The sequence below is a fragment of the Heterodontus francisci genome, chromosome 3 (genome assembly GCF_036365525.1).
Source record: "Heterodontus francisci isolate sHetFra1 chromosome 3, sHetFra1.hap1, whole genome shotgun sequence".
Lineage (NCBI taxonomy): Eukaryota > Metazoa > Chordata > Chondrichthyes > Heterodontiformes > Heterodontidae > Heterodontus > Heterodontus francisci.
The window spans coordinates 119112511-119139796 of record NC_090373.1 but is presented as its reverse complement, the minus strand read 5'-3'; the positions used below and the strand labels follow the sequence as shown (position 1 = coordinate 119139796).

Below are 27286 nucleotides of genomic sequence, written 5' to 3'. Positions count from 1 at the left end.
CAGGTGTCAAATGTGTCAACCAAATCAACAGGAGGATTCCTTGATCCCATGTGAAGCACCTTCACATCCATGGGCAAAGATTGGCACAGATCTATTTCACCTTCAAGGTAATGTTGTCCTCCTTGTTAGAGATTACTTCACCAATTTTCCGATCATCAGGCAGCTACGAGATGCATCAAGTGCAGTGACTGCTGATATGGTCAGCCTATTTGGCATGCTGGAAAAAAGTATCTCCAATAATGGGTTGCAATTACAAGAAGACCATATGAAGACACGTGTGTCAGGTGGGGAGTCTGTGACATGACATCATTACCACATTATCGCATGGTGCCCATCATCAAATCGCTAACTTTAAAGTGTAGGCGGGACAAGATCTCAAGGTTGCAATGCTACACCTCTGAGCTACTCCATCGGAAATGGGCTTACCGTTGCCTGCAGCCTTGATGTTTGGAAGGCAGGTAGGAACTACCCTGCCCAGTCATCATCTCTCTAAATTTTCCACAGTAAAGGATATACTTCAGTATAAGCAAGGTGTTACGGACAGGTGGAAAGGGGTGTGGGTGGTTCCCACTATTCAACTCCCAACTGACCGCAATCGTATTTTGTTTAAAATGATGAGTTAGTCTCTGAGTATTTTTTAGGGTCAAATAAACAGACAAATGACAGGTTTTCTCGTAGGTTAAAAAAACAATTTATTCTTACACAATTCCTGAAATGGTCACAACCTCACCCATGCACACATTCACTCACACACATACACAAGAATAGATAGATAGAGTGGAAAAGAGTGAGTTCTTTAAAGAAAGGTAGGTGTATTTGGTTTATGGTAAACCTGTTGAATCTTCTAAGGAGGACATTCTCTTTTAAAGGTGCAGGCCTGGGTGTTTATAGTCTTGAACTTTTTGATGTGTTGTCTATTTCTGGTGGATAGGACTTCAGACTAGAGGTGGTGGTCATTTTCAGTTCTCTGCTGCAGCAAGTTGAAGTATAGAATTAGCATCAGGGCTTCTTCTATGTGCTGGTCCGATCTTTCAGCATTTGGCTGGACTGCTTTCTAAAGGTGTTGGCTTGATCTTCCCTCTCTCTCCAGAGGACTAACTTTTAAGGTCAAAATCAATCCCATTAGAGTTCCTGTTATTTGACACATGACCAGTATATGGAATCCATGGCTATCTATTGAAGTCTGAATGGGTACCATTCTGTTATGATGTGGCTACTTCACTCCTATTCATCCTGCTTTTGTTGTAAGACATTCATCCTGAGGGGAAAGGGGGTTACGTCAATGACATTCTTTGTCTCAGGAGAAGCCCATTCCATTCAGGAATGTCTCTTGATTGTTTCAGGATGGGCATAGTTGACACCTCTTAGTCTGGAATGTATCCTTTTGTCCTTTCGAGACAGTGAAGCAGTTGTTGAATACACAGGCCTTCTGACCTTTGCTGGCCATCTTTGCAGCACATTGTTCACTTTTTTTAAAGGAAAAGTCAATTTCAAAGAGTCCACATTGGATAAAGTTTGTATCTCAAAAGTTAGGAATATGATATGTCTTTATTAGGCATAACAAACTGAAGATGAATTAATTGCACAACAGGCACACAGGACCAGAATTAGCTTGATTGCGAGTAGGTCAGAGTCCTCAAACATTCATTGAGAACTTGGTATCCTACAGAGGCTGCGAGGATATGCGACCAGCCCAAATTGTGCAAAGTCCAGACACCCAATAGTGTGACTCTCGGATGGAACTGAATTCAACTCAGGGAGCTGTACAACAACACTGCATGTGGCAATGTCGCATCGTGGACACGTTCAAAGACAAAGTCTGAAGATGTACATACAGAGGCTACAAAATGTGTATAGTTAGCCCGAACCACAACATCATTGTTTATTATACTTATGTTTTTATCTTTGGAAAAAAGGGGGATATTATGGATGACCTTAAGAACAGACCACCTTAAGGAGCTGTAAGTAAAGATCACTGGAGGAAGTAATGTCGTGTCACACATGGCCAGTGAGCTGTGGGTGGAGCCCGACAGAGCAAGACATGTTTAGATATAGCGCTTGCAGTAACTGTCTCTATATATATGTTCCAGTTGAGTTATAATAAAACCCTCATTTACTTTGTAATATTACTTGTAGTCCTGTGAGTCTTAAAATAGATCACACACCAAAGATCAAGTAATAATAGTGGTCCAGATCATTATTGCATTTGCGATGACTAAAGAGTACCTGGAATCATAGACAACATTATTCGTGAGTTGGGGGAGGGCATAAGTCAGCAATTACATTGTTGTGAAGGCAGGAATTTCTGACTGGGCTGAATTACAATGGGATTCAATGGAGAGGTGCCCCTCCAATAATTCCATTCAGTTTCAGGGTGGACAGAATCTTTTCTGCACCCTCTCCAAGCCTTAATATCATTCCCGAAGTAAAACACCCAAAGCAGTGGGCATCATTTTCCTGGGTCAGTGGATTGCTAGGGTGCAACAAGTAGCAGGAAAAAATGGAAGAAAAATCATTACAGGATTGCACTCCAATTTTCTGACATTCACTGCATCCCTGATGGTCCTGTTGGAAACAAAATATCCCTTTAAAGTCGAACTGTGGCTGAACACATGATTTAGATTTAGCATTATTCCTTTGCTTTTGAAAAATTCAGTATGAGACCTTGATCTCAGTAACATTTAACAATTGATTTAAAACAAGCTGTTGCTACTACATTGAAGATTGCAATTGTTTGAATTGTTCTTGTGTTGCAAGATCTTTGCAAATTCATCAAGTACAATACACACTACGTATTACTCAAAGCAAAGCAAAACTGCAACAATTTTGCTTCTTAAATGTTATTCTACTGCTTGCCAAACTGATTGGTTGAGATAAATATTCCACCAGTTTTATTTTTTAAGTTTTTTACACAAAATGCTAAATTATGAGGATGGGCTGTAAAACAGAATTTATTTTATTCTTGAGGGGAGCCAAGTTACATCTTTTAAAATGTAGAAAGCTGTGAATAATGTAGATATTAAAAGTTATTTAACCTAAACAGAATAGAAATTTACAGAAGTAAAATACTGCTGAGGCTGGAAATCTGAAATAAAAATAGAAAATGTTAGAGATATTCATCAGATCAGGCAACATCTGTGGAGAAAGAAACAGAATTAATGTTTCAGGTCAATGGCCTTTCAGAATACAAAATCAACACGTCAACACGTCTCGAGTGAAACAATGTACAAAAGACTATTGTCAACATTGTCACCAATGACTCCGGACCTTATGAAGTCTCATGACATCAGATCAAACATAGGCAAGGAAACCTCCTGCTGATTACCACCTCTACTCCACCCCCCCCACCACCCCGCCACCACCCCCCAATCCCCGTTCCCCCCCCAACCCCCGTTCCCCCCACCCCCACTTCAGCTGATGAATCAGTACTCCTCCATGTTGAACACCACTTGGAAGAAGCACTGAGCATTACAAGGGTACAGAATGTGCTCTGGGTGGGGAATTTCAGTGTCCATTACCAAGAGTGGCTCAGTAGCCCCACTATTGATCGAGCTGGCTGAGTCTTAAAGGACATATCTGCCAGACTGGGCTCGCAGCAGCTTGTGAGAGAACCAACAAGAGAAAAAAATCTATTTGACCTTGTTGTCACCAAGCTACCTGTTGCAGATGCATCTGTTCATGATTCAATACTGTTCAGTATTAGTAGGAGTGACCACCCCACAGTACTTGTGGAGATGAAGTCCCATCTTCAAACCGAGGATCCCCTCTATTGTGATGTGTGGCACTACCATCATGCTAAATTCAGAACATGAGGCACTAATGAGGTGCTTTGTGCCATCAACAGCAGCATAACTGTATTCAACTACAATCTGTTGTATGATCGCCTTAAGAATGATGTCCCTTTAAGAACTCAGTATGTAAATGAGCTAAGTACCAGGATGTAGTCACGTAACTCAAAGCCAGAGTCACTCTGCAACTGTAATACCCAAACAAAGGTTCTGTAAATAGTTTGCTCTGTACTGTATATAATAGTTCAGCTGTTAATAAATCTGTTTGAGATCTTCAGCAAACTGGATGCCACGCATCTCATTTATGTTGCACCAGACAACATAAAGAACACATTACACAATCTACAACCTCATGGCCTGGCATATCCCTCTCTCTACCATTACTATCAAGCCAAAAAATACACCTAAAAATTAGATGCTGGTGAAGGTACAACACAGGACTACTTGCATGCCAAACAGCAGAAACGATCCCACACCAACAGATCCGATCAAAGCTCTGCAATTCTGTCACACCCAGTTGTGAATGGTGGTGGACAATTAAAAAACTAGCCAGAGGAGGAAGCCCCATAAATATGCCCATCCTGAATGATGGCAGAGCCCAGCACGTCAGTGCAAAAGACAAGGGTGAAACATTGGCAACCATCTTCAACGAGAAGTGCTGAGTGGATGATTCATCTTGACCTCCTTCTGAGCATCCCAACATCAGAGATGCTAGTCTTCAGACAATTCGATTCACTCCACATGATGTCAAGAAATGGCTGAAGGTACTGGATACAGCAAAGGCTATGGGCCCTGACAACATCTCGATGTAGTACTGAAGACGTGTGCTCCAGAACTGGGCACTTAACCAAGCTGTTCCAGTACAGCTACAACAGTGGCATCTACTTGACAATGTGGAAAATTGCCCAGGTATATCCTGTCCAAAGGAAAAGCAGGGCAAATCCAATCTGGCCAACTACCGTCCCATCGGTCTACCAACATTATCAGCAAAGTGATAGAAGGTGTCGCCGACAGTGCTATCAAACGGCAATTACTCAGAACAAGTCACTCATCAATATTCAGTTTGGGTTCTGCCAGGACCATTCAACTCCTGACCTCATTATGGCCTTGTACAAACATGGACAAAACAGCTGAGTTCAAGAGGTGAGATGAGAGTGACTACACTTGACGTCAAGGCAGCATTTGTCCATATGTGGCATCAAGGAGGCCTAGCAAAATTGAAGTCAATGGAAATCAGGGGGAAAAGCTCTCCATTGGTTGGAGTGATATCGAGCACAAAGGAAGATGGTTGGGGATTATGATAGCCAATCATCTCCGCCCCAGGACATTGCTGCAGAAGCTCCTGTGGGTAGTGTCCTAGACCCAACTGTCTTCAGATGCTTCATCAATGAGCTTCCCTCCATTATAAGGTCAGAAGTGGGGATGTTTGCTGATGATTGCACAATGTTCAGCACCATTCACAACTCCTCAGATACTGAAGCAGTCCGTGCCCATATGCAGCAAGATCCTGACAACATTCAGGCTTTGGCTGATAAGTGGCAAGTAACAATCACGCCACACAAGTGCCAGACAATGGCCATCTTAACCATTTCCCTTTGGCATTCAATGGAATTACCATTGCTGAATCCCCCACCATCATAAATGTTGCTTATCCTTTCTTAGGGGGTTAACATTGATCAGACACTTAACTGGACCAGCCATATAAATACTGTGGCTGTAAGGGCGGTCAGAGGCTGGGAATTCTGCGGCGAGTAGCCCACCTCCTGACTTCCCAAAGCCTGTCCACCATCTACAAAGCACAAATCAGGAGTGCGATGGAATACTCTCCACTTGCCTGGATGGGTGCAGCTCCAACAACACCCAAGAGGCTCAACACCATCCAGGACAAAGCAGCTCACTTAATTGGCACCCCATCCACCACCTTAAACATTCACTCTTTTCGCCACTGATGCACAGTGGCAGCAGTATGACCATATACAAGATGCATTGCAGCAACTCACCAAGGCTCCTTTAACCAGCACCTTTGAAGCTTGTGCCCTCTACCACCTAGAAGGACAAGGGCAGCAGTCACATGGAAACACCACCACCTGCAGGTCACCCTTCAAGGATCGGTACTTGGGCCCTAGCTGTTCACAATAGAAATCAATGACTTGGATGTGGGAACCAAATGTAATATTTCCAAGCTCGCGGAAGACATAAAACTAGGTGGGAATGTGTTTCGTGGGGAAGTTGCAAAGTGGCTTCAAGGGGATTTGGACAGACTTAGTGAGTGGGCAAAAACATGGCAGATGGAATATAATTTGGAAAAATGTGAGGTTATCCACTTTGTAGGAGGAATAGATGTGCAGAGTATTTCTTAAATGGTAAGAGATTAGAAAGTGTAGATGTATACATGCACGTGGGTGTCCTCGTCAATAAGTCACTGAAAGCCAGCATGCAGTTGCAGCAAGCAATTAAGAAGGCTAATGGTATGCTAGCCTTTATTGCAAGAGGATTTGAGTACAGGAGTGGTGAAGACTTGCTTCAGTTGTATAGAACCTTGGTTAGATTGTACCTGGAGTACTGTGTGCAGTTTTGTTCCCCTTACCTTAGGAAGGATATTATTGCCATAGAGGGAGTGCAACGAAGACTCACCAGACTTGTTCCATGAAGAGAGATTGGGGAAACTGGGCCTGTATTCTCTAGAGTTTTGAAGAATGAAAGGTGATCTCATTGAAACCTACAAAATACTTAAAGGCAGCATTTGACCGAGTATGGCATCAAGGAGCCCTAGCAAAACTGGAGTCAATGGGAATCAGGGGGAAAATTCTCTGCTGGTTGGAGTCATACCTAGCGCAAAGGAAGCTGGCTGTTGTTGTTGGAGGTCAATCATCTGAGCTCCAGGACATCACTGCAGGAGTTCCTCAGGGTAGTGTCCTAGGCCCAACCATCTTCAGCTGCTTCATCAATAACGTTCCTTCAATCATAAGGTCAGAAGTGGGGATGTTCGCTGATGATTGCACAATGTTCAGCACCATTCGCGACTCCTCAAATACTGAAGCAGTCCGTGTAGAAATGCAGCACGACCTGGAAAATATCCAGGCTTGGGCTGATTAGTGGCAAGTAACATTTGCGCCACACAAGTGCCGGGCAATGATCATCTCCAACAAGAGAGAATCTAACCATCTCCTCTTGACATTCAATGGCATTACCATCGCTGAATCCCCCACTATCAACATTCTAGGGGCTACCATTGACCAGAAACTGAACTGGAGTAGCCATATAAATACCGTGGCTACAAGAGCAGGTCAGAGGCTAGGAATCCTGAGGCGAGTAACTCATCTCCTGACTCCCCAAAGCCAGTCCACCATCTACAACGCACAAGTCAGGAGTGTGATGGAATACTCTCCACTTGCCTGGATGGGTGCAGCTCCAACAAAACTCAAGAAGCTCGACATCATCCAGAACAAAGCAGCCCGCTTGATTGGCACACCATCCACAAACATTCACTCCCCCCACCACCGATGCACAGTGGCAGCAGTGTGTACCATCTACAAGATGCACTGCAGCAATGCACCAAGGCTCCTTAGACAGCACCTTCCAAACCCGCGACCTCTACCAGCTCAAAGGACAAGAGCAGCAGATGCATGGGAACATCACCACCTGCAAGTTCCCGTCCAAGTCACACACCATCCTGACTTGGAACTATATCGCAGTTCCTTCACTGCCGCTGGGTCAAAATCCTGGAAATGCCTTCCTAACAGCATTGTAGGTGTACCTACCTCACATGGACTGCAACAGTTCAAAAAGGCAGCTCACCACCACCTTCTCAAGGGCAATTAGGGATGGGCAATAAATGCTGGCATAGCCAGTGATGCCCACCATCCCATGAGGGATGGACGGGGTAGATGCAGGAAAGATGTTTCCCCTGGTTGGGGAGTCTCGAACCAGGGGACAACAATTCAAAATAAGGGGGAAGCCACTTAGGACAGAGAGGAGGAGAAATTTCTTTACTCAGAGGGTTGTGAATCTTTGGAATTCTCTATCCCAGAGGGCTGTGGAAGCTCAGACAATGAGTATGTTTAAAGCAGAGATTGGCAGATTTCTAAATACAAATGACATAAGGTGATATGGGGAAAGTGTGGGAAAAAGGCATTGAAGTGGATGATCAGCCATGATCGTACTGAATGGTGAAACAGGCTCGATGGGCTGAAAGGCCTGCTCCTGCTCCTATTTTCCTATCTTCCTAAGACACACACCATTTTGGATTGGAACTATATTGCAGTTCCTTCACTGTCATTGATCAAAATCCTGGAACTCCCTTCCTAACAGCACTGTGGGTGTACCTACATCACATGGACTGCAGCGGTTCAAGAAGATGGTTCACTGCCACCTTCTCAAAGGCAATTAGGGATGGGCAATAATGCTGGCCATTCTAGTGACACTCACATCCAAGAACAAATTTTTTAAAAACTAGTTCGTATGTTCAATAGACTTCCAGTAGTTAATTGTTCCACAGCATATTTTAAATGAATTTTTAAATCTCTGGTTTATAAAAAGAACTGCGAATTATAGAAATAGCTGACAGTGTAGGACATTGATGATCAAATATTATGAAACATTAATGTTCCAGTCCTGTTGCGATCTTCTATGAGATACAATTGGTTTGGAAAAGGATAAACAACATTTAGGAACATATAAAACAATGATGGACAAGAAAAGACCCATTTGTCCATTCAACCTGTTCCACACAACTGTGATGCCTTGTGCAACATGATGGACTGAATTTTATGTGCCCGCTGCCAATTTTGGCAGTGGGCATAAAAATAACAGCCCACACAGGTCATGGAGTCATCGCAGTCTTCCGTGTTGTGGCTTATTTAAATAGCCGGGGCGGGCCGCCTCCCCCAATCACGTGGAGAGGGCGGGCTGTCTGCCCCTGGCAATTGTGTCAGCTGCCTGTGTGCAGGCGCTAACACCATTTTTAAAGGGCTACCGGCAAATTTAAATGTTTAAAGGTGAAGTGAATAAAAATAAATAAATACATTTATTTTGCCCTTCTCCCACCCCCAATAATAATTAAATTAATTATTTTCCTTCCGCTCCCACCTACCTTTACAATCTGACCTTCCCCCGCCAAACTGTACAAACTTTCAACTCCAACTCTTCCCACCATCCCCCACACCCATGACGTTACTTTGACCCCGTTTCCCCCCTCCCTCCCACTTCCGCACTGATAAACTTACTTCCTCCCCCCTCCCCACCAGTGTGGCGCCTCATTTCCCCGGATGGAGATCCGAAGGTGCGGGAGTGCTGGCAACCAGGCCGAAGATTGCAGTGGGAACTCAGGAGGCGACGTGAGTTTCATTAATTCATTCCTTTTAATTTATTTCAATATTCAAACTGCGGTTTCTTCTTTCCCAATCTTGTTTCCCTGTTCTACAAATTAATGTTGTCTAGAAATGGTCCAGTTGTAGGTCATTGCCTCAGGTAATGAGACAATCAAAATCAATCTCATCCATTGTCTTAATTTTTTTTTACAACTGCTTTAATTTCCAAATACATTGCATTTTGAAAAGCTTCACATATTCGATCTGCTCATTTTATAATGTTTGAAAATATATATATAATTATACAAAGTTATAATTCAAGATTCCATCATAAATTTAATAATGGGATATACAAGTTAATTATAGTACTTTTCAGTGCATTTCACCTTTAGCATCATGTCATTCATGAAGAAAAAGATAGCAAGTGAATGTGTGATGAGGAATTGCATCTTTCCTCATGTGGACAATATTGATTTAATATTTAATTAAATATTTAGGTGATATATTCTTTGCTGGATAACGCTTAGGCAACATTAATTTGTAGAACAGGGAAGTAAGATTGGGGAAGAGCTTAACATTTAGCTTAACATCCCTGAAAACACTAAAACTGATACACTCAAAACACAGAAAGATCAAGGCAGGGAAAGGCCATTTTCCATCTATCCACTATCGTGCTTTTCAAACAATAATATGTTTCTTTTCAAGGTTTCTGTACAGTCTTACCTTGAAGATGCCTAAACTTCTTGGAGTAGGTTGTCAAGTTAATTATCAACCGCTCCTTATAGAAACTATCTGATTTAATTTCCATTAAAAATCAATGAAGATGAAAATGAGGCACTTTTGATAACAGTGGCTGATCCACATGATCAGTTTTACGTCTGGACAATCTACTGCTTTGCCTCTACAACTTGCATCGGTAAACTCTTCAAATACCTAACTACCCTGTCAGCAAACTAATGTTTGCTTTCATCTTGTCTCAATCTACCTCCTCTCAACTTAACCTCATCTCCCCTCATTCAGCTGTCTTATACCGACGCAATGTACTCTTCTACATCTCTGAGCCTTATGACTTTTTTTACCCATCAATTATAGCCACCTACAGTCTTCTCCTTTTCAACAAGAATCCAAGACCCTTGCATCTATCCCCATAAATTAAATTCTCCAACACCCTTATTATTTTTGTACCTTATGTTGCGTCTTTTCCAGCTCAGCTCTATATCTTTTGTATGGGTTCCAATATTGCAATATTCCAGGTGGTGTTTTCCATATAACGGTAGGTTTGTTTTACTCTCTAATTCTCTTCCTATGAAAACAGATATCACAAAGGTCTTTAAAAGCTGATTTTCGGGCATTCAGAAGCCAATTTGTATAGTATGCATCCCGTCTCTAAAATAGATGTAAGAACCCTGAAGACTCAGGAAACAGTTAGATAAAACAATTTCAAGTTAGGCTATTTTAAGCCAACAAGTTTTGCTGTCGTTAGAACTAGATACATGAGTTAGAAATTAAGCAAAGACAAAGCTAAATAATAGAAATAGAGGAGAAACAGAATGGAGAAGAAGAGAATATTGGATATAATGGCAAAACAATTAAGTTAAAGCATTTAAAATTGTATCTTGATTTGAAATTATTTTTCAATGTGTATTTGTGTAAAGAGGTCAATGTTACAATAGTGTAAAATGCAGTTCCATGTGCTCTGATTTCATATACTTTTTACGATTAATATATGACGAATCGAGATAAAATACAACCATTATCCCATTTTTGCTAATCAGAAATGTTTATTGTATTTGATATGTAATAAATTGTAACCTGTACTGGGTGAACGTTTCCTCAATGTTCAAAGATGTAGCAAATTGTCAACGTGTTTATCAAGACTAAGAGCTAAAAATTCAATTGCCTCGAAAACGGAAGCGGGAATCATGATGCGTGATTAATCCTCACCGTTTCAAAGTAATGCAGCACACCTCAGCAGTGGGCTAAAATTCATATGTGGCTAGCACCACTTAAACCTAGCCTGCAGCAGATGCTGGAAGTCATTATGGAAGAGTTTAGGAGCAGAAAGAGGAGTGAAAATGGCCAGTAACCATGCCTCGAGCTTCTCCGATGCAGCACTGGAGGCCTTGGTGCAGGAGGTGAACAAGAGGACGTAGACCCTCTTCCCTCAGGGAACCAGGAGGCCCTCCAGACAGTTAGCCATTGCAGTCAATGCCAGTAGTCTAGCCCTAAGGACCTGGATGTAGAGCCGCAAAAGGTTCATGGCCTCACACGAGTGGTCAAGGTTAGTGCATGCATCTTCACATGCCATCTCCTTACAAATGAAACATTTATCTCATACATTGCTCCAATCACCACTCCATTATCTCACCTCGCAACAATCTCCATCAAGCACAACCCAACCCCAACATTGATTGCCTCACTTCGTCCTCAAACACCAAGCACTGCTATAAGCCATTACACACATCTCACAGCTTGCACACACTATTCAGCTGTGGCAGGCATATCACCCAAGCACATTGCACCACACACACTTCGCTCTGGATAAGGTTGCCTACATTCAAAAGCAGCAGCACCTAACTGGCAGGGGACAGGCACAACTGCATGCCCTCACCTCATGGAGGAGACGGTACTGGCAATCATTGGTGCCAGTGGCGGGGCTGAAACCATAGAGGGTGACATTATGTTCCTACCTAATCCTTCTCACATCCTACCTCTCCCTCATCCCACAACCTCTTTTGATTTACAAGCTGGTAGTGGTTTAAGCAAGGAGCTTTTCCTTTCCCCATGCCATTTCCTCGCCCTAATCCCACCCTTCTGCCTTTATCTTTCTAGATACCTAAAAGCTGCCACTTGGACAACAACTAGTGCAGGATCGTGAAGTGGAAGAGGAACAAGAGACTGAGGAAGAAAAAACATCACACTCACAGCCACCAATTCAGATACTGGCAATGTGCAAACTTTAGAGGGTCTTCTTCTTCTTCTTCTTCTTATGCAGTCCCTCAGGAACATGGATGATTTTCTTCCACTCCAGGGTTGTGGATCCTTAGTTGACTGAATAATCCAATTCTGGATCGCACACTGTGCCACAGGTCGTGCAGGTGGTGTTTGGTGAGGCAAGTGAATGGGATGCTTGGGTTTCCAAATGCTCCTGTTTAGAGGGTAGCATAGAGGTGGGATCTGTATGTGGTGAGTCAGCAGACACAAGTGGGCTGCAATCAGAGCAAGGAGAAAGGATAGCATGAGCTGTAGGGCGAGGTCACACATGAGCTCTGTTGCAGAGGACTCAGATGAGTACTTTAATGGAGTGGCCTACAGGAAAAGACTGATGGGCTTGCACAAAGAAATTTGTGGTGCATTGGAAAGACTGCTGTCATTGTCAAGGAGCAAGGAGGAGCCCAGCTTCAACTTGGCACAGGGCTTTGCACAGAGCTTGGGGCCCTTCCATTCCAGTGTGGAAATGGTGATTGTCATGCAGGCCCCCACCTGCCAAGAATGAGGCATATTAGTTTCACCACATGGACATTAAATTTCAAACTGTTGCTGGGAAGAAGAGAAGGTCTATTACAAGAGCTGCCAGACTGGCTGGAAAGACAGTTTTGCATATTGACAGACAGTACTTGAAAGGACAAAGGGGCTATTCCCTGCTCCAATTTAACCCACAATGGGCCTTTGATCACCAGGTATTGTGTGTAGAGGAGACATTCCAATGTCTGCTGGGACAAGACAATCCACAAGGGCCAGGACTGATTAGGCCAGCTGGTCACATGACTAACTAGGGCAGGTTTTTAAAAACTTGCCGCAGAGAATTTGAACTGAGAAAGCTCTTGGCTCCTGGATTGAAAAGAGCTTCTCCTGTCTGCTCCCATCTCTTTCTCACCAGCTTCGGAATCCATTGAAGATACATGGACCCCAAGGGAGAAAAGTCTCCTACTGTGAACAAAGTTTAAGAAGAATACTGGGCCCCAACGAAAAGCAGGAATTACCTACAATCAAGGACTCTACAGCGAGCTCGAAGAACCGCAACACCTCTTCAGATACTGTCTCAAACTTTTTCACTTTATTTTTCTTCTGCTCTTTTCTGTCCCTATTTGCATGTGTGTATCACGTGTGCATGCTAGTGTGGGCGCATCCTGTATCAGTAGGCGTTAACCAAATTAGAGTTTAAGTTTAGGTTTAAGTTTTAATAAATTTCACTTTTCTTCTTTAAACCTAAGAAAGCCTGCTTGTGCTTGTTTCTTTGCCTTATAATTGAAAAGTGGTGAACAAAGATTCACTAAGGGGGAGCTCAAAACATGGTGTGTTTAAAATTAAACCCTGCTACAGTAAGACCGGGTGAAGGCTGAGAGGGACCCCTAGACACTTTTCTCACCTGGTTGTAAGTGATAGAGTCATATAGTCATACAGGCTCTTCAGCACATTGTGTCTGTGCTGGCCATCAAGCACCTAACTATTCTAGTCCCATTTTCCAGCACTTGGCCCGTAGCCTTGTATGCTCTGGCATTTCAAGTGCTCATCTAAATACTTAAATGTTGTGAGGGTTCCTGCCTCGACCACCACTTCAGGCAGTGTATTCCAGATTCCAACCACCCTCTGGGTGAAAAAAATTTCCTCAAATCCCCTCTAAACCTTCTGCCTCTTACCTTAAATCTATGCCCCCTGGTTATTGACCCCTCTGCTAAGGGAAAAAGTCTCTTCCTATCTAACCTATCAATGCTCCTCATAATTTTGTATACCTCAATCATGTCCCCCCTCATCCTTCTTTGTTCTAAGGAAAAGAACCCTAGCCTTTTCAGTGGAAAGAGAAGCAGAATTAATGTTTCGGGACAGTGACCCTTCTTCGGAACTAGCAAATATTAGAAATGTCAAAGGTTATAAGCAAGTGAGCCAGGGGTGGGGCAAGAGATAACAAAGGAGAAGGTGTAGATTGGACAAGGCCACATAACTGACCAAGAGGTCATGGAGCAAAGGCAAACAATATGTCAATGGTGTGTTGAAAGACAAAGCATTAGTACAGATAGGGTGTTAACGAACTGAAGATTGAGCAGCAGCAAGTAAAAACATGAAAAAAAACAGTGGGTAAGCAAACTGAACAAACTACAATGAAATGAAATAAACAAAAGAAAAAAATTGTAAAAAATGTAAAAAAGAAAAAATAACGAAAAATAAAAGTAAAATGGGGGGCCCGTCATGCTCTGAAATTATTGAACTCAATGTTCAGTCCGGCAGGCTGTAGTGTGCCTAATCAGAAAATGAGATGCTGTTCCTCGAGCTTGCGTTGATGTGGCGAACATCAACAAACAGTGCGGAGTTTGCAAGTTCTCCCTGTGACCGCGTGGGTTTTCGCCGGGTGCTCCAGTTTCCTCCCACCGCCAAAGACTTGCAGGTGATAGGTAAAATGGCCATTGTAAATTGCCCCTAGTGTAGGTAGGGAATATGGGATTACTGTAGGGTTAGTATAAATGGGTGGTTCTTGGTCGGCACAGACTCAGTGGGCCAAAGGGCCTGTTTCAGTGCTGTATCTCTAAATAAAATAGTAAATAAAAAAACATCCTAGTGAATCTCCTCTGCACCCTCTCCAGTGCAATCACATCCTGCCTATAGTGTGGTGCCCAGAACTGTACACAGTACTCCAGCTGTGGCCTAACTAGCATTTTATACAGCTCCATCATAACCTCCCTGCTCTTATATTCTATGCCTCGGCTAATAAAGGCAAGGATCCCATATGCCTTCCTAACCACCTTATCTACCTGTGCTGCTGCCTTCAGTGATCTATGGACAAGTACACCAAAGTCTCTCTGACACTCTGTACTTCCTCCTCTGTTAGTCCTCCCAAAATGCATCACCTAAATGATCAACACCATGAGAAGACTTAAGGACCTAAACATGATGCAGTGCCTTGAAATAAAAGCAAAATACTGCAAATGCTGGAAGTCTGAAATAAAAACAAGAACTGCTGGAAATACTCAACAGGTCTGGCAGCATCTGTGGAGAGAGAAACAGAGTTAACGTTTCAGGTCAGTGACCCTTCTTCAGAACTGACAAACATTAGAAATGTAAAAGATTTTAAGCAAATAAAGTTGGGGGTGGGGCAAAAGATAACAAAAGAGGTGTTGATAGGACAAAGTCACAGAGAATAACTGACCAGAAGTTCATGCAACAAAGGCAAACGGTATGTTACTGGTGTGCTGAAAGACAAAGCGTTAGTACAGAGAGGGTGTGAATAGGCTGAAAAGCACAAAGCACTCCGAGCACAAACATTAAAAAAAATTTTAAAAACAGAAACAGTGGGTAGGCACAGTAGAAACAAACTAAACACACTAAAAAACCTAAAATAAAATAACCAAATAAAAAAGAAAAAAGAAAAAAATAACTATACATAAAAAGGGGAGGCCCGTGATGCTCTGAAATTGTTGAATTCAATGTTCAATCCGGCAGGCTGTAGTGTGCCTAATTGGTAAATGAGATGCTGTTCCTCGAGCTTGCGTTGATGTTCACTGGAACACTGCAGCAAAACCAGGACAGAGATGTGAGCATGACAGCAGGGGGGAGTGTTGAAACGGCAAGCAACCGGAAGCTCGGGGTCATGCTTTCGGACTGAGCAGAGGTGTTCCGCAAAGCAGTCACCCAATCTGGTCTCCCAATGTACAAGAGACCACATTGTGAGTAGTGAATACAGTGTACTAAATTGAAAGAAGTACAAGTAAATCATTGCTTCACCTGAAAGGAGTGTTTGGGGCCTTGGATAGTGAGGAGAGAGGAGGTAAATGGGCAGGTATTACACCTCCTGCGATTGCAGGGGAAGGTGCCATGGGAAGGGGACAAGGTGGTGGGGGTAGTGGAGGAGTGGACGAAGGTGCTGCGGAGGGAATTATCCCTTTGGAATACTGACAGGGGAAGGGAGGGGAAGATGCGTTTGGTAGTGGCATCACGCTGGATGTGGCGGAATTGACTGAGGATGATCCTTTGGATCTGGAGTTTAGTGGGGTGGAAAGTGAGGTTAAGGGGAACCCTGTCATGGTTCTGGGAGGGAGGGGAAGGGGTGAGGGTAAATAGGTAATGAGCCAGACACGGCTGAGGGCCCTGTCAACCACAGTGGGAGGGAATCCTCGGTTGAGGAAAAAGGAAGACATATCAGAAGCACTGTTCGTGGAAGGTTGCATCATCAGAGCAGATGCATCAGAGACGGAGAAACTGGGAGAATGGAATGGAGTCCTTACAGGAGGCAGGGTGTGAAGAAGTGTAGTCGAGGTAGCTGTGGGAATCGGTGGGCTTATAATGAATATTAGTAGACAGCCTATCCCCAGAGATGGAGACAGAGAAATCGAGGAAGGGAAGGGAAGTGTCGGGGATGGACCATGTGAAGGTGAGAGAAGGGTGGAAATTAGAATCAAAGTTGATAAAGTTTTCTAGTTCCGGGCGGGAGCAGGAAACGGCACCAAAACAGTCATCAATGTACTGGAAAAAGAGTTGAGGGAGGGGGCCTGAGTAGGACTGGAACAAGAAATGTTCGACATATCCCACAAAAAGACAGGCATAACTAGGACCCATGCGGGTACCCATAGCAACACCTTTTACTTGAAGGAAGTGAGTGGAGTTGAAGGAGAAGTTGTTCAATGTGAGAACAAGTTCAGCCAGGCGGAGGAGGGTGGTGGTGGATAGGACTGGTTGGGCCTCTGTTCAAGGAAGAAGCGGAGAGCCCTCAAACCGATCTGGTGGGGGATGGAGGTGTAGAGAGATTGGACGTCCATAGTGAAGAGGAGGTGGTTAGGGCCAGGAATGATGCAGTGCCTGATGGCCGATGGCCAATGTCTCAGCTTCCATTACAGCACAAACAGAAGTCACACAATTTCTCAGTGTTGCAGTGGAGGTAATGAAATTTCAAGCTCGTGCCATGCAAGCTCAGACTGCTGCCATCATGGCTGCAGATACCAGTGCTCAAAGGGGCTTGCAGGGATTCACAACAGTGCAGCAATCTGTGTTCCAGTAGATTACTAGGATTGCTGAAACGCCACAATAGGGGAATGGAAGTGGCTGTGTGGAGCAGGAATCTGCTATCCTCTCTCAGGATGACAGCATTCAAGTTTCCACCATTGCCACTCCACCAGTGCCCTTGTCAGCCAACCAGCCCAGACTTTCGCCATCCATGCTGAGATGGTACAATCCTAAGCCTGGCCTACTAGGCCCAGAGCTGCTTGAGGTTGTCCTGCAAGTTTATCTGCAGTCTTTTCCACTGAGTGTCAGCAGCCTTCCACCAGTCATGCTGTAGCCACTGAATAGTTCTTTGTAGGAGCACTAGGCCAGGCAAAGACACCCGCAAGCAGGGAGATGGTGGTGTAGTGGTAATGTCACTAAACTAATAATCCAGATGCCCAGGCTAATGCCTTGGGGACCTGGATTCAAATCCCACCACAGCAGCTGATGGAATTTAATTTCAACCAATTAATAAATTAAACTAATTAATAACAGAAAAATCTGGAGTTGAAAGCTATTCTTAGTAATGGTACCTTGAAACTATTATCAAGTTTTGTAAAAACCCATCTTATTCACTAATATCCTTTAAGGAAGGAAATCTGCTGTCCTTATGTGGTCTGGCCTGCATGTGACTTCAGACCCACAGCAATGTGGTTGACTCTTAACTGCCCTCTGAAATGGCCTAGTAAATCACTCAGTTCAAGGGAAATTAGGGATGGGCAACAAATACTGGTTTTGCTAGCAATGCCCACATCCCATGAAATAATTTTTTTTAAAAAGACAGGCCCTCAGGGAATGCACGAGGGTGAATAGTTGACTTTTGTATTGAATATTGGATGTTTTGTTGGATAAACTTAGTACGGAATTGATGTTTTGTGGTGGCTTTTATTCCAGCATTGTGGCCAAGAGGACACTATGATGGTCTGTCACGTAGGGATAATAAGACTTTTGTATCAGGGGAATTTGTGGTTGTGCTCACGGGAATCATAGTCAAATGACATGATCATGGACAGAATTCCTGGAAAGAAGACGCGCCAGTTGCCTCCTCCCTTCCTCTTTTCCTCCTGCTTCCCCTCCTCTCCCTCCACCTCATTCTCCTCCTCTACTTACTCCTGAGCTGCTCACCATATCCCTGTTGGCAAGGGCTGTGCCCTCATGATGGCCAGTTTGTGGAAGATACTGCAGATCACCACAAATGGGGACACACACACTCAGGCAAATACTCAGGGCTCTTCCAGTGTGGTCCAGGCTGTGGAACCATTGTTTTAGCACCCCAGTGGCCTGGTTTAGGATGTTTTATGTCGCAGCATGGCTCTCCAGAATGGCTCTCATTCTAAGCATGTTGGCCAGGTGTGGTTGTTTTATGAAGTGGAATCATGAGCCAGGTGTAAAGCAGATAGCCCTTTTTGTCCAGCAGCCACCCTCTGGTTTGACATGGTGGCCAAAAGACTGAGCTGATAATTGACTGTTGCAGAATGAGGTGAGGTAGAGTGACTGCCCTTGATAGCAAGGCTGCATTTGACTGAGTGTGGCATCAACGAGCCCGAACAAAATTGAAGTCATTGGGAATCAGGGGGAAAACACTGCACTGGTTGAAGTCATACATAGCACAAAGGAAGATGATTCTGGTTATTGGAGGCCAACCATCTCAGCCCCAAGACATCGCTGCAGGAGTTCCTCTGGGTAGTGACCTAGGCCCAACTATCTTCAGCTACTTCATCAATGATCTTCCCTCCATCATAAGAAGTGGGGATGTTCGCTGTTGAATAATTAATGTGGAAGTCAATACATGTGTACAAACAGTTCACAATTATCCTATTTCATTATGTACATAGCTTATACCTTATATAATTTTTCTATTTAAGGAAAGGGGGATGTTGTGATCTTGCCTTAATACTGATTAACATACTACTGAATATATAAATAGTTTGGTATACATCATTGCAGGAAGTGATGCAACTTAACATGTGATACATTAGTTAGAGCAGTGTTAGTCAGTAGATAGCACGTGTATTGAAGAGCTCTCCTAGAATCCAGATATTCTTCAATAAAGAATCCTTTGTTTAGTTTACCAATCATTTGGTACATTATGTTAGTAGCCAATAACACAACACTCTCTCTCTGCATGTAATTGTGATCCTCTCTCTCCCTACATGTATCTGTGATTTCCTCTGTCGTATGTGCGTGTTTATTCTTTCCCTGTCTCTATCCCTATGATTCTCTCTCTCTTTCCCTGTGTGATGGTCGTTCTCTGTAACTTTGTGTATCTGCGTTTCACTCCCTTTTTACGTGTCTCTGTTCAGGGTGAGTGCTGCGGGTTCTTAACTCTGGGGTGTTACTCTTGCTGATTTTCAGGCTCTTTTTTCCCAGAAATCTTCATCAGTCTGCAGGGAAAGTTTGTGATGCAGCAGATCCAGCATCATAACCTTTTTACAAGTGTTAACGGAATTTCAGATTTTTGTGTTAAAACATGGGAATCTGTTTTTTAAAAAACAAAAAAAGATTTCATGGATATTGAAACATTTAAAGATAGCTGAACTTTATGGATTTTTTTTTAAAAAAGAAAAAGGAAGGTCAACAAGAGGTTCCTGGTTTTGACCAGTAAACAAATACTGGGAAACCGGTGATTTCAAGTAAGCACCACAGGGGGGTTGACTTAAGAGCTATCTTTTGTTGTGACAACAGAAAATTTATGATTAGCATGAGACTTGCTTGGAAAACTATAGGCTGCAGGAAGATATTGATGGTCTGGTCAGATGGGCAGAAAAGTGGCAAATGGAATTCAACCCAGAGAAGTGTGAGTTGATGCATTTGGGAAGTCAAACAAGACAAAGGAATACACAATTAATGGGAAAATATTGAGAAGTGTAGAGGAAGTGAGGGACCTTGGAGTGAATGTCCATAGATCCCTGAAGCTAGCAGGACAGGTTGATAAGGTGGTTAAGAAGGCAGATAGAATCCTTTCCTTTATTAGCCGAGGTATAGAATAGAAGAGCAGGGAGGTTATGCTGGAACTGTATCACTCATTGGTTAGGCCACAACTTGAATACTGTGTACAGTTCTGGTCACCTTATTACAGGAAGGATGTAATTGCACTAGAGAGGGTACAGAGGAGATTTACGAGAATGTTGCCAGGACTGGAGAAATGCAGCTATGAGGAGAGGCTGGGGTTGTTCTCCTTGGAACAGAGGAGGCTGAGGGGAGATCTGACTGAAATGTACAAAATTTTAAGAGACATGGGTAGAGTGGAGGTGAAGGGCCTATTTACCTTAGCAGAGAGGTCAGTGACTAGGCGGCATAGATTTAAAGTGATTGGTCGAACAATTAGAGGGGAGATGAGGGAAATCTTTTTCACCCAGAGGGTGGTGAGGGTCTGGAACTCACTGCCTGAAAGGGTAGTTGAGGCAGAAACCCTCAACTCATTCCAAAGGAGTCTGGATATGCACCCCAAGTGCCGTAAGCTGCAGGGTTACAGACCAAATGCTGGAAGGTGGGATTAGAATGGGTGGATCAATTTTTCAGCCAGCACAGAAACAATGGGCCAAGTGCCTCTTTCTGTGCCTTAAACTTTCTATGATTCTAAGTAGTTTCATTTTTGAACTGTTAAAAGTCAGTGGACTTGGACTAAAGCAGGCAATAGGAATTTGAGATGAACCTGCCAGGAGTTCAGAAGAAAGCTATTACCTGTCTTTCAAGAATACCTGCAATTGAAAAGCAAACGCCTGTATGAAGTGGTACTCTTGCCTCCTGCATTTTTAAGAAACCCTGAACGGTTGCAGAAACCTTGCACCTTTAAAAAAAAAGGATTTTGCATCAACTAAAACCTCTGTTGCTGCACACCTGATGGAAGACCTATGTGAAGCTTTCTGCAGTTGAATTGCTTTGAATACCTACCCAAAGCAGATTGTTCATCAACCTCACCTGGAAAGACTCCTAGTGGCTGCTAACTATTCAACTTTAGGAAACCTCGACAAACCAAAGGACTTCCCTCCCTATCTTTTCAGTAAAAGTTATTTTGTTTTATTCCTTCTATTTCTTTGTAGCAGCTGTGAACAATAATCCCTTTTTTCCCGGTTAACCAGTTTTCGGATGTCTGAGAGTGTGTGTGAGGGCTAGGATAATAATACGGGGCTTTCATATTTCAATTCACATATATATATTTACTTCATTGTTGGTTAAGACTTGGTTTTATAATAAACAGATAATTTGTTATTGTTTATTAAAGAAACCTGGTTGGTGTGCTTTATTCGGCAGACAAATAGAGTATCTAATTGACTGTTTCGGTAAATGGGAAGATTTATCGATATGTTGTGACCTGTGGAGAAGTGGGACTGAATTAACAGTGCACTCCTGCTGCCTCAGTCGCAACACAGGAGCCAACATTGTGGTGTTGTTGGTTTTCAAAACAAGATGTTCCTGACTGTTTGAGGACCTCAGTGTACCTGAATGCAGTGACACCATCCCTTTACATACTATGGGATAATTTTGACATGGTGATAGTGTTAATAGAGTGATATCAGTTCAGCCACTCATTAAACATCACTTCTGAGATGACTTGAATGGAAATGAAAATGTCGAGAGATGTATAACAGGCAACTAAATTGATATCGTCCATTTCACACCAGCGCCAAAAGTAAAAATTACCCATGAAGTTTAACAGGAGAGCTTTGACACCTGGGCTGATTTCTGACCTCAGCGTGTATTTCACTGAATGACACCAAGCAATGGAAATGTTTACAACCTGTTTGTCAATATTTCTTCTCACTATTATATGAGGTGTTACATGAAGGCACATTCTTTCTTTGACTTCTTTATAGGCTAAAGTGACTACATCAAGATTAGGGAAGGGAAAAAAATAACTGACATAAATATTTTTATTTGGTTTCTGGAATTTTGGCAAGTATAGGGAGCCACTCTCCTTTTCTAACATTTTATAAACACACATGAGCTAGCTTTGCTGCAAATAGTGAAGCTGATGTCTGCTCCAATTTAGAACTTAATACCCATTGGTCCTATAAATGCTATACATTAATGTAAAACTATTAGCATTAATAGAGTAAAAAAAATTACTTGGTTATTAACGGCATCAACTAAACAAACATTAACAGCTGCAAAATAACCTCACTCTCAAGTGGCTCATATTAGATCAAGCTGATTGATGAGTATATTGGAACGGCACGCCAGACAGAACCGAGATTATGTAACCCCCATGAACAGATATGCTCTGTGTATTTCCAAGCTTGCAGCCCAAAGCTCTTATTGCACCAGAAAGAATGACTGTACTAATATTTACTTTGGAATTATATTTTTCAACCAAAGTTTTAAACAGCTGCTTGTTACTTGTTCCTACTGACAGAAAGTAAATGTTTTCTGAAAATTGTACTACCAATGCAACAGGTATGAACTTAATTCTTTGAGAATTAACCTACTTTTGAATTTGAAAAATTCCAGCATCCTCTGATAATGTCATCTTGAGCACCAGTTGACAGTCACACTTAGATAGTGATAGGACAGTACTTCTCAACCAGGTAGATAAGTGCATTGCCCTTGAAGAAACTGCCCCTCTCATGTACACAAAGAAGGAAAGGGCTAATGATTCAATTCCCCATACCCATGGATGTGTTGCAAGATTCAAACAAATAGCCCAGGTGATCTCATAATAGCAACTTTTATTGATATAGCAATTTTTAAAAAAACACCCCAAGGCAATTTACAGAAGGCCTTTTTTTTAAAAAAAAGAGCAGATACCGAACCACCGTGGAACAGTTAGAAAAGAAAAACCATTGGGTTGCCAGTGCTGCACTGATTCCTGACCTAAAAATGAGCCCACACAAATTTCTACCCCAGTGTTAAGCATTTCCAATTAATATTGCGGCTAGAAATGATTGGATAAAATCAGTGCAAAGTATTATCAGTGAAATAGCTGTTTCACATAGAGAATTTGAAGTAATTAGTAGGCACAGGAGGCTTTTAGCCCATCTCTTTGATCTGAATTGTCAGCTTAGTTGTTAGCATCTTCCACTCTGAGTCAGAAGATTGTGTGTTCAAGTGGTACTCAGGGCTTCATTTTATTCCTGGGGTTGTGCTGCATTGTTGGAGGTGTCCTTTCTTTCAATGAGACACTAAATTCCAGCCCACAGTGTATGCCGGTTCAGGAAGATATTGAAGATCCCATGGACTATTTGGAGGTGAGCACTAGGGTCTCCTGTTGTTCTAGCAAAGAATCCCCCCTCAGCCTACACCACCAAAAACAGATTAACTGGTCATTCATTTCCTTGTTGCATATAGGACCTTGTTGTATGTCCATATAACTTTGAACTCCTACACTTGAACAATGCGTTCTGATTAACGCCAGTACAAAATCCTTTAGAGTAACTGTAACTTATGTGGACATCTTGTACTGACACATATTCAGTCAGTTGGCAACAATAATTTTAGTAACAACTGCTAGAATGGCAATAAACAATGTTCCAGGCATTGAAAAACATTAAATGAGGTCTACAGTTGCTGTATATCTTGAGGCAGACTCTCCCAATGGCTTAGTTCGAAAATGCACTGCCTGGTGTTACACGTCATAACAAAGACCTGGATGAACCCAAGTTCAACCTCTGATATCTATAGAGTTTCCTGATCGAAGTTAGCGGAACATTTGGAGTACTATAACTAGTCTTGGCACCCCTGGGTAAAGGTCAGTAAAAATTAACAAGATTCCCCACTCCTGATTGTTATTATTCAAGGATACCTGCTGGAAAGTGAGTTGTTATGGAAATTAAGTGAGCACTGGATTGAGTTTGGCTGTAATGTCCTCCACAGTACTGAGATTCATTCTCTAAGCTACACATGAAGTGTGGTCACTTGGGTGAGAGATTAAATGCTACTTGTGCCCATGCAGCTATATGCAGCAAGAGTCAGCACTTTAGAGAGATGGGGAAAGAGGAGAAAATTAGGCAGTAGAAACAAACATTTTAGAAGGTACACATTAAGCATTAAAGGGCAAACTTCCTGAATTCATTCTGAAATTGAACTTTGCCCACATGAAGAACATATCAGAAATTGTGGCATTCTCCATTTGATTTTCTATCTGTTAATGGGGAATATGTTTCCTAATATGTGCACCCAGTAGGCAAGGCACTATAACCGGGAATACCGATTCGGAAAAGCAGCCCTTAAAGAATGAGCTACTAAAAAGTCTAAGTGGATGTTCCTATATTTGATCATTATTCCTTTATTTTCAAATAGGGTACGAGGCTGGGTGGCACAGTGGCGCAGTGGTTAGCACCGCAGCCTCACAGCTCCAGCAACCTGGGTTCAATTCTGGGTACTGCCTGTGTGGAGTTTGCAAGTTCTCCCTGTGTCTGAGTGGGTTTTCGCCGGGTGCTCCGGTTTCCTCCCACAGCCAAAGACTTGCAGGTTGGTAGGTAAATGGGCCATTATAAATTGCCCCTAGTATAGGTAGGTGGTAGGGAAATATAGGGATAGGTGGGGATGTGGTAGGAATATGGGCTTAGTGTAGGATTAGTATAAATGGGTGGTTGATGGTCGGCACAGACTCGGTGGGCCGAAGGGCCTGTTTCGGTGCTGTATCTCTAAATAAAAAAAAAGTATTACAGATAACACAGGAAACTTTGTAATCATGCAGAGTTTATATTTGTGTTCATTTAGCTAAGTGTCAATAGGGATTTTACAAACTTAGCTTGGAAAACATTGCTAAATACTCTTACTTTACCAGTTCCTTCATCAACTCTTGGGATTAGGTTCTTGCTGTTGTTAAGTAAAGCAATTTGCTAAAGTGATGGTAACAATAAACAACTAAATATTACAATTGATTTGCTTTTGCAGATTCTGGCAATATACCAGCAGCTGTCCATAGCTTGAGCTTACTTATGGAGGAGGTTTAACTGCTGAACAGAACAGTTTTTGCTGTAACCTGGGAAGTACTAAAGCACTGTAACAGAAAATCCAGATCATGCATTCATTTTGGATATGCTGCATGTTCCAAGGACAGACCAGAAGTTTACTTTTTTGTAAAGTATGACTAGTGTGTATTGTGTGAGTTCATGTATAAATACTTGAACTTTCAATGCTGATTTGTGCATTCAGACCATGACCTTTAGCAAGAAACTTGAAGAATCAAGGGAAAATTATTTTGAAGCAAAATAAACCACAAGCACAACTACCCAAGGAAATTAGAAAGTCAGTGCTGACAAAAACAGTATTAAAACTTCAAAGCAGCAAAACTTCATCAGGACACGTTCAAACTTATCATGTAGAAATGGGTTTTCTCTCTTTTAACTAGTCCATTTTGGAATGAATTCAACATTATGAATACTCAAAGATTAAGTAGGAGAGTTCTTTTGAATGATAATAGAAGTTCTCCTGATGAACTGTCTGTTTCTAAGGATGTTTTAGGCTTGAGGCCTAGAAATAGAAAACTCACCAGCCATAGTCATCTCTGTCTCATGCTGACTTCATGTTCGTGTCCAGTGGAAAAGGAAGAGTTTGCTAGACCTTGGATCATTCCAAGGGTGGAGGATGGTTTGTCAGAGGGTGAAGATGAAGAGCCCAAAAGAAAATCAAATATCAAAGGTACAGTAAATGATCAGCTAACTCAGTAGTTGCATGGTGAAGATGCTTACTACTATGCTGATGGATATGATTAATACTTTGAACACATTTGCCAAGTTCCCTGTTCTCATTCTAGCTATACTGTTGTTACGACCAAGGCAGGAGGAATGCACTGTTCATTCTAGTTCCACTTCTCCATTGAGTGACAACATATATTTAAATTTTCCCACTTATCAATACAGTCAATCATATACTCTATTTTTCCCAGAATAAAACACACTAATCAGGTTTCTTTAATGAACAACAAAATTATCAGTTTATTACAAAACAAGTCTTAACCTGTAATAAAGTAAAGCATAAACACACAGATTGAAATTTTTAAGTTCCTTTTTACCTTAGCCCCTCACACTCATACACAGACACACATTTATTTTTATTTAGAGATACAGCACTGAAACAGGCCCTTCAGCCCACCGAGTCTGTGCCGACCATCAACCACCCATTTATACTAATCCTACACTAATCCCATATTCCTACCACATCCCCACCTTCCCTATATTCCCCTACCTATACTAGGGGCAATTTATAATGGACAATTTACCTACCAACCTGCAAGTCTTTGGCTGTGGGAGGAAACCGGAGCACCTGGCGAAAACCCACGCGGTCACAGGGAGAACTTGCAAACTCCGCACAGGTAGTACCCAGAATTGAACCCGGGTCGCTGGAGCTGTGAGGCTGCAGTGCTAGCCACTGCGCCACTGTGCCGCCCCAAATATATATACACAGATATACATATACACAGATTAACTGGAAAAATAAAAGGAATTTTTGTTCAGAGCTCTGTTACAGACAAAAAAACACTTGGGCTGAATACTAGCAAATTCTTGAAGGAAACAGCAGTTGATCCGCAGGAGGTGGTGGAAGCAGGTATGATGATGACATTTAAGAGGCATCTTGACAAATACATAAATAGGATGGGAACAGAGGGATACGGTCCCCGGAAGTGCAGAAGGTTTTAGTTTAGGCAGGCATCAAGATCGGCGCAGGCTTGGAGGGCTGAATGGCCTGTTCCTGTGCTGCACTGTTCTTTGTTCTTTGAATTACGTTGTGTTTCAAAACTGGCATACAGTCTAGCCTCCAAGTACACATAGATAGGTCACTGGGATCTTTTGGAACAGTGCTTTTCAGGCAGCGTTGAGAATTAATTTAGCAGGCTTTTCTTTGAAGATAGATGAGATGAGTTGACACAATGGACTTCTCAGGGTCTTTTAGAGAGGTTCTGGAAAGCTGAGCTGGGGTTGTGGAATTTTTGCCTTCCTTGGGAATTCTCTTCTCCTTCTGCAGTCTTGACTCTTTCAACATTCAGCAAGAATCTGGTCTCTTCCTCCATGACACTTCTTCAGCAGGCTTGTCCTGTCAAGGGGCGCATGGCAGTCACTTCTCAGCCCACATCTTCTGCAGTTACCAGGGTTTCTGTTCTATTTTTAACTTGTGTCATGTGACAACCAGTAAACGTTGTTGCCAAACTAGTTCTTTCAGTGTCCTCTTGATAACCCTCTTGAAAAAAAACTGGTCCAGCATTTCTTCAGCTTGATTATGAATATCTAAAAAAAATATTTTTAACAAAAAGAGAAGCACTTTCTTAACACTGTG

General features: G+C 42.5%; 1 protein-coding gene across 6 annotated transcripts in view; it reads left to right on the top strand.

Moving 5' to 3' along the window:
* The window catches only part of LOC137352748 (cytosolic carboxypeptidase 2-like), a 276792-nt gene that overhangs the window by 15640 nt on the left and 233866 nt on the right, over window positions 1-27286 (top strand). For 3 of the 6 annotated variants that reach the window (XM_068018553.1, XM_068018542.1, XM_068018516.1), the window contains exons 2-3: window positions 9035-9124; window positions 24908-25654. The exons of 1 other annotated variant lie outside the window; for it this stretch is intronic. In XM_068018553.1, coding sequence (XP_067874654.1) covers window positions 25390-25654 — 265 coding nt within the window. In that variant the 5' untranslated portion in view covers window positions 9035-9124; window positions 24908-25389. The remainder of the gene's footprint in view (window positions 1-9034; window positions 9125-24907; window positions 25655-27286) is intronic. 2 more of the 6 variants (XM_068018533.1, XM_068018522.1) reach the window with 1 other exon arrangement.